The sequence below is a fragment of the Lygodium microphyllum genome, chromosome 8 (assembly GCF_053477565.2).
Source record: "Lygodium microphyllum isolate KBCC chromosome 8, Lygodium_microphyllum_v1.1.10, whole genome shotgun sequence".
Classification (NCBI taxonomy): domain Eukaryota; kingdom Viridiplantae; phylum Streptophyta; class Polypodiopsida; order Schizaeales; family Lygodiaceae; genus Lygodium; species Lygodium microphyllum.
The window spans coordinates 163,173,397-163,188,641 of record NC_141142.1 but is presented as its reverse complement, the minus strand read 5'-3'; the positions used below and the strand labels follow the sequence as shown (position 1 = coordinate 163,188,641).

General features: G+C 43.1%; 1 protein-coding gene across 1 annotated transcript in view; it reads left to right on the top strand.

Annotated features, from left to right (window-relative positions):
• Positions 1–1,523: 1,523 nt before the first annotated feature.
• Positions 1,524–15,245, top strand: part of LOC148033093 (uncharacterized) — a 28,717-nt gene continuing 14,995 nt past the window's right edge. Inside the window, exon 1 of the mRNA XM_087683821.1 lies at positions 1,524–1,967. Within this exon, the coding sequence (XP_087539947.1) occupies positions 1,626–1,967 (342 nt within the window). The 5' untranslated portion in view covers positions 1,524–1,625. The remainder of the gene's footprint in view (positions 1,968–15,245) is intronic.

Below are 15,245 nucleotides of genomic sequence, written 5' to 3'. Positions count from 1 at the left end.
ATAATGGATTAACAAAGGTATTGATGCTTTTTGATGGATGATAGCACTTTTGGGTGATGATACCAATCATTTACTTTACAAGGTGCATGTCATTGATTTTGATTTATGTACAATGCAGATATTTCTGTATGTCAGAGAATATCTAACTCATAGTCTCAAAGTGTGTTTTGGGCTATTATCCCAAGTGTGTCTTCATGCCTAGGATTTGGGCATATTATATGGATGTACTAAGATGGCTTTGCTAAGTTACATGTAATATAAGGACATTGGATTGTGCCTCGATCATTGTCTTTGGATTCATCTAATCTTTATATTGTGTTTCTTTCATCCTATTCGTGGGCTCAAAATCTTTGCAACCTTTTGTCTCTTACCCCTATGGTAGATCTTCAACCTTACATGCTTTGACAATGGAGGCAGAACAAGACAAGGTCAAAGACCTGTTTCATAATGCTTTATAAAAAAATCAATATTCAAAACCATTTTGTAAGATGTAGTTAAGGCTTGCATGATTAGATTACCCTATGAGCTCTACTTGTAAGAGTGTATGCTTTCATGGTGGTAAGTGGTCCCAATAATTTGCCGAATGCAATTACATCAAGGTAATTGACATCAATTATCCCGCCTCCCGCACCCCCCCCTCCCCCCCCCCCGCAAAATAAGAAAGAGGTCAAATCTTTATAATCAATCCACATGCTAAAGCTGATTGCACTTTCGAGTAAGATTTGAAAGCTATAATTGAGTACGGGAATTCACGAGGTAAGAGGCCTCTTTGCATGGTGCCTCTATTTAAACAATTTAGCACAATTCTTGAAACTCAACAAATGGAATTGTAATCACACCAAAAAATGCAAAAGTTTTGAGGAAGAAGGCTTCCTTTTGATGAGTGAATTTTGCACCTATCACAATAGTAATTGTGAGAGGCAAAGCGTTGTCTTGATGTGCTAAGCCCCTCTAATGAAATACACAATCCCTAAATATCTGAAAGGCGATGCTTACATGTACTCTACGTCACACTTTAATTTGTAACAACTTAGCAAGATTCAAACCTACAATAACACCATATCATCATTTGTGCGAGAACTCTCCTTGTACTATAGCCAGTGTTCACGGAAACATTTTTGGTAGTAGATACAAAAAACTTTTAACTCAAAATCTTGGAGAGTTTTTTTTTTTTTTTGGCGCGAATCAAATTACATATATTTTCCATTTATATACCCAAAAATTTAAGAAGGTTAAGGGTTTAAACCTTGTTCTCTAAGTTTTATTAAAAATTCGACAACTCGTTTGATATCAGACCTTAGTTTTTCCTGAACATGGGGTGCGATTAGCGCGATGTGTAACACTAATGAACTCTCCTTGTATTAGCACATATGGGTGGGAACTTGTGACATGGGGGAACATGGCTCTTGCTTAACCTATTGTCTTTCCTTTGAGGGTATAAAAAACTGCTCGTGTTAACAGGACAAGTCACACAAATCAGCTCTCCTTGTATTGTCTTGGATTGGCTGGTTTTTTGACCTATTGAGTCTTTCCTTCTCCCGATATAAAAAAAGCTTTTGCGGCATTGTGACTGGGAAGAAGAAGAAGAAGAAGACAGAAAAAGAGACAAAGTCGTCCGTGTATGCATGCCTCAAGGAGGAGCTGCGCTGCTTCTGCGCTGCGATGAGTGGAGGGATCAAGACGCCATCGCCAACGCCTCGGCCTTGTTCCCGTCGTCGCCTGCCGCTGCATTTGCCGAGAGGGAGGAGGATGTGAACCTGCCGGACATCATCAAGAAACACAAGGTCAACCGCGGCCTCAGGGCCCGCAGCTACGCCAAGCACATTGGAGGCAAGGCCTCAAAGGCCTGGCATTGGCGGAGGCCCGCTCCAATGGTGGCCTCTCTGGGAACGGTCTGCCGTATGGTCCTCCTGTTCTTTCTGCTCGCGGCCATCGCCATCGGCTGTTTCACCCTCCCCATTGAACAGGTGAGCTCCTCGGAATCGTGCTGTCTCTGACAATGCCTGGATATCAAGTAAAGGCACCTGCTTAGTTCTCGTTAGAACGACATCAGTCAAATCTTTCAACAATTTGCACATATGGAGTCACGGAATCGTGTTGTATTTCAAGCAGACAATTGCTCAGCATGGAATCTGTGAGATTTTTATCTTCTCGAGAACTGCAGGGTCTAGAATGCAGATCAACCAAAATGACATTTTTATCTTCTTTAGAACTGCAGGGTCTAGAATGCATATCAACCAGGTGGGTGGGATCGTTTAAGCAATAAAGTTGCATTGTCTCCCTTGCATTTGCAGTGAGTTTGTGGACTATCTCATGCATATCAACCAAGAGAGTGGTATCATTTAAGCACCAGAGACTGCATCCTCAGAAAGAGGCCATTTTCTTGTACCTCACCATGAGCAATCACTAAGCCAATCTTGGTATCAACTACCTTGGCTGTGGTCACCGTGAAAAAGACTGCTCGCTTCAATCGGCAATGCTGATGGACGGATCGACTATTTACCCCAAGCTAGAGGACGTGGTAGACACCATCCAATGAAGTGAGATTAGGGCCTTTGCTAGTATTAGACTTGACATGACCAATGCCTTGAATCTTGGCTGAGAAGTTGTTCCCATATGTGACATGTCTGGATCTCAGTTGTTGCAGGGGTTGGGGAGATGGACAAGTCATCAAGTGGGTTTATGTGATATGTAGCTCCATTGTTCACAATCCAAGTGATCAAATGGTCACATGTGTGAAGATATGCTAGGGTTTGCACAGACTCCAAAGAGAAAACATAGAATGTACGAACACCGTTGAAACACTAACTCAGACAGTACGTAATGAACACAAACTCTAAATGCAAAACACAAAAAGCAAAAGCATGAATACAAATAGAGAAGAAAGAGAACCCTAAAGTGAATAAATCAATGTTGTAAATGAATGAGAGAGTGTACGGAATGCTCAAGGGTAGAGTTGCCCAACATCTGGTGGCTCTCACGGAAGTGGGTTGTTGGGGGAGGTGTTAATGTGCATTATCCACTAGAGATGGATCTTGAGTGCAATAACCATCGATGCAAACACAAATTAGGCCTATGTTGGAAATGGAGGGGCAGTAGGCTGAAAGTTGGTATGTAGCAATCTTCGGGGTTGGAATTGGTATATGTAGCAATGTAACTATCTGAAGATGATTGCAGAGATAGCAATGGGAGGCTAGGCAATAGTTGTAGACCACGTAGCAATTGTCGTCAGGGGACTGGACGACTAGTGGAAGGGGGTGTGAAGAAATGCCCTAAACGCAAAAAACACAAAACCAATCGTATGACAAAGTATAGACCGATAAACACAGAATACAGTTAAGGTTAGGGAAACTCAAAGACAGTGAACACAATGAATAATAAAGTGAGTAAATAATGAATATAGAGTGCTCATCTAGCAAACACACTATGTAGTGAATACTATATCTCGAACTCTTGTATCTCTGGGATCACGGTAGAGGTTATGAGCTATAGAGTGTATCATACTCCAAAGGGTTCCCAAATTGCAGCAAAGGTAGCCTTGAAGTGTCGAACACGGGCAAATGTGGTCGAGGAAGATTCAACATAATGCAGACGATGGTGCAAGAGAGAGAAAGACTAAAAATGCAAGTACTTGAGGAGAGAAATCTGTTAAGTGCAAACACAGCTTCTGGAGGAGAGAGAAGATAAGGGTGGTAGCCAGAAACTGTAAACGCAACACATGGAGGAGAGAGAAGATTAGGGCAATAGCTCTAGACTGCTGGTGATAGCACTAGATGCTGACGTTAGTATTAAACACAGTAGATAAACTGCAAGGGATAACTCCAAGGTACTAAGCGACAGCTGGAGACATGTGGTGAAGGTTGGAATCAAGTGCCAGATAGTAGCAGATAGTTGGGGGAAGCTATGACTGCGATGTCCTCTATGAACGGGGTGGGCAATAGATGTCAGAGTGCAGCGGTGCGGAAGCGTAGGACTGAGAGAGAGAAAACGCAGAGAGAGAAGGGAGAGAAAGAGACAGTGGACGATGAAGATCTGCTGTATAAAGAATGCTGAATACAAAGATATACACGGGCGCAGTGCGCTGGACTGCGTGTCTCCACCTCGACGATGCGACCTGCTGTCCACCTCGAAGTCTGCTGCAGTCTGCACTGTCTGCTGTCTGAAATCTGTGAACAGAGGCAGAGACTGCGCGTCATCGGTCTGTAATCTGCGTCAGAGAGGAAGTGCACAGATTGCTGAAAGTGTCGACTATTAAATAGTCGAAAACTGCCACGAACTGGGGCGCCAGAAACAGGGCGCAGCCTGGAAACAAGTCGGCTGCATTAAATGCAGCCGATTGGGTTGCAGACAGTCGGACTGCCACGTGGCAGTCCGACTGCACAGTCCGACTGACTGTGCAGGCTATGATCTGTCTAACAATAGAGATATGGCTCTTGAAACCTGCAAAAATGAGATAAAGGAAGAGTGGTGGGCTACATGTCTATTTACAAAAAGTTTGGGGCACTCAAATTAGGGTTTTGCATGTGGAATAGTCTCTCTCCAAGTACGCGTTTCTTTTTAAAATAAGAAGGTTTTTTCATTAATTAAGCATATTTTGGGGTTATTTAAGTCAAGCTAATGCATTTTTAGCTCAGCATCCCCTCTCAGGCCCAAAACTGAGCCATGGGAAATAAGCCCTTAATATAATATTTTTTCTTACTCCAAGGCGTCCCATCCCAAAGTAGCTAGGGCATAGGGCAAAGGGTGCACGTCGGCTATCCAGTGACCTACTAAGACTACAGAGGTGATGATTATCTTACCAAAGGGAGCCTAAGTGATCACCCCAAAGAGGCTAGGGCATTGGACTAAGGGTGTGCGTCAACTACCGAAAGGCCTATCAAATCCTACAAAGATGGATGGAATCAACAATGGACTTGTGTGTGTATGTGTGTTTTAAAAAATAAAAAAATAAAAAATAAAAGAGAGCTTTTGGTGTAATTTGTTCAAAAGATTTAGCATTAAGTGATGGTTTCAAATCAATTTTCATACTAGTGAGTCACTGTGCCCTGAAGTACAAGAAAAGAAGGATGGATAGCCTCACTATCTTCATAAAACAAGCAAAACAATCTCACACATTACTAGGGTAAGTGCTTAGGGATTATTAAGGGTATGTATGTGCCAATCATATGGAGAATATGTGGAGAGAAAGACAAGGTGGGTAAACAAGCAAGACAGGCAAAGCCGGCATGCAAGCATAGGAAAAAATTGCCCTTGGAGACTACCATGTGCAATGCCACGAGTATGGTGGATCTGGAGTTGACCGCTCCAAGAGTGACAAAAAAGGGACAAATGCTCATGAATACATGTTTACACGAACAGAATGCCAATGCATGGGAAGATGCAAGGATTCATACTCATGCAGAATGCGATGCAATGGTGCTACTTGGATAATATCCTCGCAAGGGAATTGTTTACTTGTCCACGCACTCTTTTACAATCATGTCATCTTGACAGTGTGGATAAAGTTATAAATGTCCATAATATGAATGCATAATAAATAAATGTTTGAAAGTGAAAAACTGTAGGCATCATCACTGTCACTATCAAGAGAAGAAAACCGCTCCCTCTCAAATTGGAAGAAGTAAGAGGGAAGCACCCTCTCCCCGTAAATCGAAAGAAGTAGAGGAGAGTGTAAAGAAATACTTTGACACAGAAACACAAATAACAATCGTACGACAAAGCATAGACTGATCAAAGAACATAGTTAGGGTTAGGGTAACTCAAAGACAACGAACACAAAAAATAACTGAAGTGGTATAACTGCTGAATATACAATGCTCATGTAGTAATCATACTATGTAGTGAATGAATACTGAACCTCGAACTCCTGTAGGGGTAATGAGCTGGAGAGTGTGTTGTACTCTAAACGGATCCCGAATTGCAGCAAGGCAGCCTTCGGATGTCAAACACTAGCAAACGCAGTAGTGAGAAGTTGGATCTAATGCAGACAACAGTGAGGAAAGAGAAAAACTAAAAACGCAGGCTGCAGGAGAGAGAAAGACTAAAAACACAGGTAGCAGGAGAGAGACAAAATGTAGGTGAGGGGAGAGAAAAACAAAAATGCAAGCTATAGGAGAGAGAGACTAAAAATGCAGGCAAGACAGCTTGCAAGAGAGAGAAAGACTAAGAACGCAAGGCAGGATAGCTTGCAGGAGAGAAAATTGTCAAAAGCAGGCTAGACATCGTGCAGAAGGTGGGCGACGGTTGGAGGAGAGAGAACACTGCCAAACGCAGACTGCAGATGACGTGGCAGGCAGTACGACAGCAGGTCTGTGCAAGAACAATAGTCACTTGGCTAGGGTTAGCTCCAAATTGCGAGAAGAGGGCTACAAATCAAGCGCTAGTTGATGTAGACAGCAATGGACAGCCTCGGCTGAGATGTTCTTTGTGAACGGGGTGTGGGCAGCAAGCTGAAACACTTGAAATCTGCAAAAATGAGATTATAGACTGAATGGAGGGCAGGATACGTATTTATAGAAAGTTTGGGCCCTCCCAAGTGGGTTTGTGCTTATGGGACACAGAAACTCTCTAAGATTGCGCTTCTTTTAAATAAACTAGGCTTCTTCATTAATTAAGCAAGTTTTTGGGTTGTTTAAGTAAAGCTAATGCATTTTTAGCTCAACACCCCCTCCCAGGCCCAACAACGGTGCCACGAGAAAGATCTTTTACCCCAAGGCATCCCACCCCAAAGCAACCAGAGCATTGGATGAAGGGTGTGCATCGGCTGCCCAATGGCCTATTAAGACTACAGAGGCACTCTGGTTGCCACAACACACAACTGTAGGCGACTCAGAAGGAAAATATAGGATAGCCAGCAAGTTCCTCAGATGGATGGCCTTTGTAGTACTATTGAAGAGAGCTGGAGACTTTGTATCGACTGTGGAAGCCGCCATCGTCTTCTGCTTATGACTAGCCCAAGAGATGGGTGCTGTGCCCAAGGTTTAGAGGTAGCCTCTATGGGAACATTGGGTGTTAGGATCTCCCACGCAATTAGAAGTAGCATATCCTTGTAAGCATAAACCATGACCAAAAGTTAGTCCTTAATTATAGGTACACCTTAAATATCTTAACACACGAAGACAAAGCAATCGAATGAGACATTCAAGGTGCATTAAATTAAAATACTAATTAAGCAAACTAATTGAGAATGCAAGATCTGGTCTAGTATAAATCAACTAGATTAATTTTTCTACAACCAAACGATAGATGTGAGCATCAAAAGGCTGATTCGAGGTATCCCTGTCCAGAACGAATAGTGGGATCTAGAAGTGTGGCCACTAGCCATGTCTGATCAATACAATACTGTTTCACTAGCTGTAGGGTGTACTTCTGCTGTGATATAAAGATACTTCCCTTGGATCTAATAATCTCTATCCCTCAGAAATTAGACAACAAACCTAAGTCGGCGGTCATCTCAAATGTAGAGCAAAACTATGCCTTAATTTCTGTTAGAGCTGCAGAATCTAAGCCAGTAAGTAATATGTCATTGATATAAAGTAGGATATAGTTGACCCTTGCGCTAGTGGTGCGCGCACACAGATTTGGATCATAGGGGGTAGAATGTTATCCGTAAGTTGGTAAGAACTTGTCTATCATGTGGAACCAAGACCTCGGCGCTTGCTTCGGCCCATAAAGAGCCTTCCGCAAGCGAAATACCTTGTCAGTCCGGTTAGTGGAAGAAAAGCTGGGAGGCTGCTCCACATAGACTTCCTCCTCCAAATAACCGTTCAGAAAGGCACTTTTAACGTCCATTTTAAAGATCGGCTAATTATGGTGAGTGGCGAGTGCAACCAATAGATGGAATGATGTTACCCAAGCAGTAGGTGCAAAGGTTTCTTCGTAGTCAATGTTGTGCTTTTGCTTGAAACCTTGCACTACAAGGCAAGCCTTGTATTTGTCTAAAGTACCATCAGCCTTTAGCTTTGGTCCTAAAAATCCACTTCATCTCGATGACCGGCTTGTGATGAGGACGATCCACCAATGTCAAGTCCCATTTAAATCAATACTATCTAGTTCCTTCTTCATAGCCTCATGCCACAGAGGCTCCTGGAGAGCCTCTTGCCAATTGTCTGGTTGAGAATGTGCAATGTAATCAGCTGTAAACAATGAGAATGGGGAGGAGAGGGATGACAAAGACCTCATCCTTTGAGTCAACAAAGAACTGGTAATAAGACATCTTTGATATCCTGCAAGAGAAACACCCACATAAATTGTGTTTGGACGAGACATGCCTTGGTTTGGCAGGTGTGGACAGTCTAGGAAATGTAGAAATTGCCCATGGAAAACATTGCACCCAGATAGTCACTCTAGAATGAGTAGCCTCCCCCATTAAAATACATGATAGACCTATCAGAGCTCCAAAAGTCCTTGTTTGACTTAGATTGAGGCTCACAAGCAGGAGATGACAAGGCATGACAAATAGGACATCTAATAGAGTCCAATGTAAAAGATTGCACGATGTCCCTCTCATCAAAGATGACATCCCTCCCAACAATCACCTTGTTCGTCCAAGGAACGAACAAACGATAGGCTTTTGCTTCACAAAAATAGCCCACAAAGGTTAAGAGATTTGCTTGAGGGGTAAGCTTTCCTATTTTTGTCACGAGGAGTGTGCATATAAGCACGACCATCGAAAACTTTGAAGTGAGAAATAACAGACTGAGAGCCAAAAAATGCCTCGTACAAAGTCTTTTTAGGGACCACCGCAGCCTGATATCGATTGAGGATGTACATTGAAGTGTTAACAGCCTCGATTCAAAGGTGCTTAGGGAGCTCAGCTGCGAACAACATAGAGTATGCCATATTTAAGACTATTCGGTTCCTACATTTTGTGACTCCATTCTGTGCGGGGGAGTTGGTAGAGGTGAGTTGGTGTGCAATGCCTTGCTCCTGTAGAAACTTAGAGAACTCATGGGAGATAAACTTGCTACCAGATTCACTCCTCATAGTATTTAGACGACGACCAGCTTGGTTATGGACCAACAACACCCAAGCACTCAAATAAGTGAAAGCATCGGACTTGTGCTTTAGGAAGTACACCCACATGTATCTAGAGAAATCATCCAGTATAAAAAAGTAGTGCGTCATTTAAGGCGGTAGTGGATGTGGAACCACAAAGATCTACATGAATGAGCCTAAGGGGTTCCGCAGTACAAGTGATAGACTTCTGAGGAAAGGGTGTATGATGCTGTTTATGCTGACAGGCTTTACAGACCTCTCGAGATAGTTTTAGGTGTGGAAGGCCCTCAACCATCCCTTGACACGACAACTCATAAAGAGAGTCGTAGCCAAGATGTCCTAAGTGAGAATGCCAAAGATGCTTAGAGTTTGTGGGTTCTCGTGTGGTGGCCAAAGCTTGGAAGCGATGGAACTCTGAATCATTGACAGTTGGCTTGGTAAGAGAGTGTGTAATGTGGTAAAGGCCATTAGGCTGTGCCTTGCCTCGAGCAATTACTAAACTAGTCTGAGAGTCAGGGACCTCGATTGTGGTCGCGCTGAACAAAATTGCTTGCGCCAAGTGGCAAAGTTGCTGAATAGACAAGAAGTTCATCCCAAGCTGGGGGACATGATAGACATCATCTGGTGAAGCGAGATTTGGACCCAGGTTAGTGGGAAAATTGACACAATCTTGGGTCGGAATCTTAACCGAGGAGTTGTTTCCTACGTGGACGCTCCCAGCTGTAGCGGCTTGGGAAATGAAAATGTTTGCTCTAGGAGTCATGTGATGAGTAGCTTCATTGTCCATAGGCCAAACAAGTGCTGAAGTGCTTGGGTGTGACGAGTGGACCTCTGCAGGTATCTCATCAAGAGGTAACTCGCAGATGTGAACGGGACTTGCATCCGATGCCTCTAAGGAGAAGACGTGGGCCTTTGCAGACTGGTCAGACAAACCCTTTGGAGTTGAGTAGTTTGCCGACTGTGATGATTGACCGGTGGCAGTGTGGGTCTGGCCTCGCCACTGTCCTTGCTTAGGGTTGCCACCACCTTGTTTTCCCTGTTGGGGGTTACTTGATTGGGGTGCGACACTAATCATAATGGCCAGCCTTTTGACAATGTTGACAATACCTATTCTTTTAGGTACATTTTGCCATCTTGGTTTAAGTGTAGATTGAGTGTTCCCTTAGGATTCACTAGCCCTATTGTGATTTTGATTTTGATTTGAGTTTTGTTTGCCCTTGCCCTGTGGCCCCCTTTCGGAAGAGGCAACGAGAGCCCTCTCTATCGAGGACATGTTATGAAATTGATTAAACACCCTTGCGTAACGTAATAGTTGACACTCAAAACTCATAAGATGTGGACATGTGAGGTTGTGAAATCACCTGCTGCATAAAATGAAAATATTTTCTTGGTAGCTTGTTACAAAACAGGGTAACCTGATCGTCAGAGGACTTAGGAGCCCTAGTGGTTGAGAACTTGGCGAGGAGACGTCGATACTTAGCCAACTTGACTTTCAAGTCATCCTTGTTTGTGATTTTGAAATTTTGAAGCTCATCATCCAAACAGTCAAGTGTGCCCAATGCTTAGATGCTATGTTGAATGTTGAAGTTGAGAACTCGTGATCGTTTTTGTCCATGTTTGGCTGTGGAGATTGGAGCGGTGTAGTAAATGTTTTGAAAGTCATCTGATCCTTTTGTTGTTCTTGCTTTTGTGAATGAGCTTTTTGATCAAAGGCCAAGATTTCTCTCAGAGTGCCTAGCTATGATACCATATGAAGAAATGCTCTAAATGCAAAAACACAAAACCAATCGTATGACAAAGCATAGATTGATAAACACAAAATATAGTTAGGGTTAGGATAACTTAGAGACAGTGAACACAATGAATAATAAAGTGAATGAATAATGAATATACAGTGCTCATGCAGCAAACACACTATGCAGTGAATACTGAACCTCGAACTCTCATATCTTTGGGATCAAGGCAGAGGTTATGAATTATAAGAGTGTGTTGTACTTCGAATGGATCCTGAATCGTAGCAAAGGCAGCCTCTGAGTGTCGAACACCAGCAAACACAATTGAGGAAGATTGAATCTGATGTAGATGGCAATGTAGGAGAGAGAGAGTAAAAACGTAGGTACCTGAGGAGAGAAAAACTGGGCGATAGTTGTTAGGTGCAAACACAGCCTATGGAGGAGAGAGAAGATCAAAATGGCAGCCAGAAATTGTAAATGCAGCCTGTGGAGAAAGAAAGAAAGAAAGTTATATAAACGTCTACGAAAGGCCAAGGTGGCCTATGAGACCGAAGATTAGGGTGACAGCTCCAAGGTACTAGGTGACAATTGTAGATGGGTGGTGAAGGTTGGAATTAGGGGCCAGATGGTAGTAGATGGCCGAGGGAAGCTTTAACCGCAATGTCCTCTGCGAATGAGGTGTGGGCAGTAGAGATACGGCTCCTGATACCTACAAAAATGAGATTAAGGGAGAGTGGTGGGCTGCATGCCTATTCATAGAAAGTTTGGCGCACCCAAATTAGGGTTTTGCATGTGGGACATAGTAACTCTTTACGATTGTGTTTCTTTTTAAAATAAGAAGGTTTCTTCATTTATTAAGCGTGTTTTGGGGTTGTTCGAGTCAGGCTAATGCATTTTTAGCTCAACTGAGGGCCGTATTAGAGGTGGTTAGCGAGGGAAGTGGTAGAAGACTGCCATAATAGACTGCACAACATGGTAGAAAAGAGAAAATAGAAGAGCGCTCAGATAAAGAACTTGAAATGGTCTTAGAGGTAGATACCTGTGGTTCATTGGGTCCATAGAAGGATGAGAGTTGATGGTAAGCCATAATTGACACTAAGAGAACACTGTGAAGGGAGAATTAGAGATATGCTCGGCAAATGGAGTACCAAACACAAAATAGTTGTTTACAATAGGGAGTCACTGGTTGCATGGGCATTGGCACCGGCTCCCTTTCTAAAACAAGACTTGCATTGGAATTTGCAGATGATGAATGAATGACTGTGGAGGAGGGAGCTTGAAGAAATAGAACAAAAATATGCCGCAAATGTGATCAGGTTCGATAGCATTAAATGCTGGTTGGTCAGCAATAAATCCAGAATCACCATAAATAATGATAGTAAGAAAATGCCTAAAATCACTACAGTGTCTGGCCCTTAAACCACATGCCCAAACTCACTCATGAGCTGACTATACTGCTAATACCCTCTCTCAGATCAGGGGTGATCTAATACAATACAATGATAATTACTATTTGAAGAAGAATCAAAGTCTTAACAATCTCCATGTCATGTTTGAATACACTCACCAAGTAGTAGTTTTGAGAATCAAGGTATGGGCTTGAGCATCCATGTTCTCTCTCATTTAGAAGGGGATATCTAGAATCTAAAATAACCTCTTGATGAAGACGCACCATGTGAACTGCTAGATGAAAATAGCTGGATTAAAATGCTCTCACTTCAGATATGGATCATCAAGCTTATTCAATGGCAATACTTAGAAAGAAGATGAAAAAGACAAGTCCAGGAAGTAGAACAGCCATAGGGCTACCCCAACTAAAGCAAAAGACAGATCCATGAATTCATGTCTCATTAAAAAAAAGGTGGTACTTTGTATCAAAGTTGGGGGGAAGTGTGCATTCTGTTTGAAAAAACCAGGTGGTACTATTCAGGCTGCATGGCAGTTATCCTGATCGGGGCTATCTGAACAGCCTTAGATTAGATCTGAGCAATGCTATAGGATGCATGAGAACTCACAATTCTGCCAACAAAAGAGGAGGATTTCCATCAACATACTTGGCAAGAAAACAACGCCCAACCTGAGAGAACTTGTATCCCACCTGTGGGATTATTCTTTAGGGGAAGCTGCCAATAGTTGTCCCCTGCTAGATTTGCTGAAGTCATCTGGGACCTGGTGTTGTGCTAAGAAATGCACTTAGCCACTTAAATAGCCCCAAAACATGCTTATTTTAGGCTTATTTTAGCCAAAACCCTAAAACAGGGAGCGGATCGAGAAAGTTAAGTGGGAGAGGATCTAGAACCCTAATTTTCTATAAATTGGCAGCCAGCCCTCCACTCTTTTACAATCTCGTTTTTGTAGGTTTCAGGTGTTACCAGCTTGCTGCCCACACCCCGGTCACGGAGGACATCTCAGCCCTTGCTGTCCATCACTGTTCCCTACAGTTTGGCGCCTGTTTCCAGCTCTCCACACGCTGATTGCTGCTGTTTCTGCCTGGCGACTGATTGCTGTTCATCTGCACTGCTGTCGTACATCCTGCCACGCCAGCAAACTGTTGCGTTTGCAGGCTCCAGCTGCCGCCCTGACAGTTTTCTCTCTCCTGTCTGTAGTCGCTGCAATCTTTCTCTCTCCTGCAGGCTGTCCTGTCTACGTTTTCAGTCTTTCTCTCTCCTGCAGGCTCTGTTTTTAGTCTTTCTCTCTCCTGTAGGCCGTCTTGCTTGCGGTTTCAGTCTTTCTCTCTCCTCACTGCTGTCTGTATCATCCAGCTTCTCACTGCTGTGTTTGCTGGTGTTCGACATCCGGAGGCTGCCTTGCTGCGATTCGGGATCCGTTCGGAGTATGACACACTCTCCAGCTCATTACCCCTGCTCTGATCCTAGAGATAGAGGAGTTCGAGGTTTAGTATTCATTCACTGCATAGTGTATTTGCTGCATGAGCATCGTATTATTAGTAGTTATATCATTTCATTTATTCATTGTGTTCATTGTCTTTGAGTTACTCTAATTCTAACCCTAACTATGTTCTTTTTATGAGTCTGTGCTTTGTCGTACGGTTTTTGTTTATGTTTCTGTATTAGGGTATTTTTCTTTACATGGTATTAGAGCCTGGTACTCTCTGAGAAACCTAGGCCTTTGATGTGAAAGCTCTTCACAATAAGCAAGAACAACAGTAGGTTCAAATGACTTCGAACAGATCAATACCGATTCAGTCTCCAGATCAGCCTATGTTGAGAACCCAGCGAGAGTGGGCCGATCAGCTTGCTTCTCAAAGTTCCGAAGATTGAGAAACTTGACCAAAGGATTGTCCTTCAAGAAAAGCTTCTAAATGAAGGTATGCATGGATTTCACTTTTCAGATGTTGCGCGTAAGGCTGATGATGTTGCAGGGCCGTTGAGACCTCCATCAGGGATGGGCCTCCCTCTTGGAGAGCAAGATCCGGAATATATTCCATTTTTTTAGACTCTTCCGTGCTCTCCAGTGCAAGGTATTTTTGATTCGTCTTTTGTGCCTTATTTTACCTCTTCTGTTTTGCAATATACTGGTAGAGATCATGTGAAAGAAAGAGTCCAGTCTATTGACTACGAAAAAGGTTCTCTAGAGGACCAATTTTTGTATGTTAACACACGTCGCGGGGATTATAAGAAAAAGCCAAGTAACTCTTCTTCTGTCATTCCTTATTTTTCGTCTACTTTACATAATCAGAATGAATTTGGTGTTCCTTTCACTTCATTACATGGTGTATCATCATCTTCACAGTTTCATTTTCAGTCTTTAAATGATAAAAATGAACAAAAAAAATCTGTACCTCATATACCTCACTTTCAAAACCCACTCATCCCACCACATTCTTCCGTTGCTTCACTATTTCCATTTACACCATTTACATTTCCATTTCAGACACCTCATGTCACACCGCACATCACACTGGGGGGTTATGGAAACATAGACACATCCTTTAGGACCTCATCCTTCCCTCAACCGGGTGGTGTTCCACCTACCTCATACACACTTTCCGAATCATTGCAGCCTGGGTATCCCACTCAGTCTTTCCTGAGTGTGGATCAGTTGCCTTCACAATTCGCCCCCATGGCATTGCCTAGTGGACCTTCTGGTCATAATGCTGTGTCCCAGCCTCACTTTGGACAAGGCTACTGTGTCCCAGTGCCTCCACCTACACCGGCACCTTAGGGAAACATTCATGTTCCAGTGCCTCCGCATAAATCGGCACTCATTGGACACTCACAGCCTACTTCTGTCTACCCACCTCTTCCCCCTCCTTCTTACTCTTATTAGACACTCTCACCTTCACCATCTTTTCCACCATCATCTTACTCCACCCACCCGATATCTCATGGTTCTAGCTCATCTTCTGCCAAGAATGCATTTAATGACCAGACTCGTTTTAACAGGTCAAACTTTACTACTTGGTCGAATTTGATGAGACATGCCATTGATTCACAGAACCTATGGGATCTAGTGCAGGGGTTGGAACCCTAACCCGATCCCGCATTTGTTCCA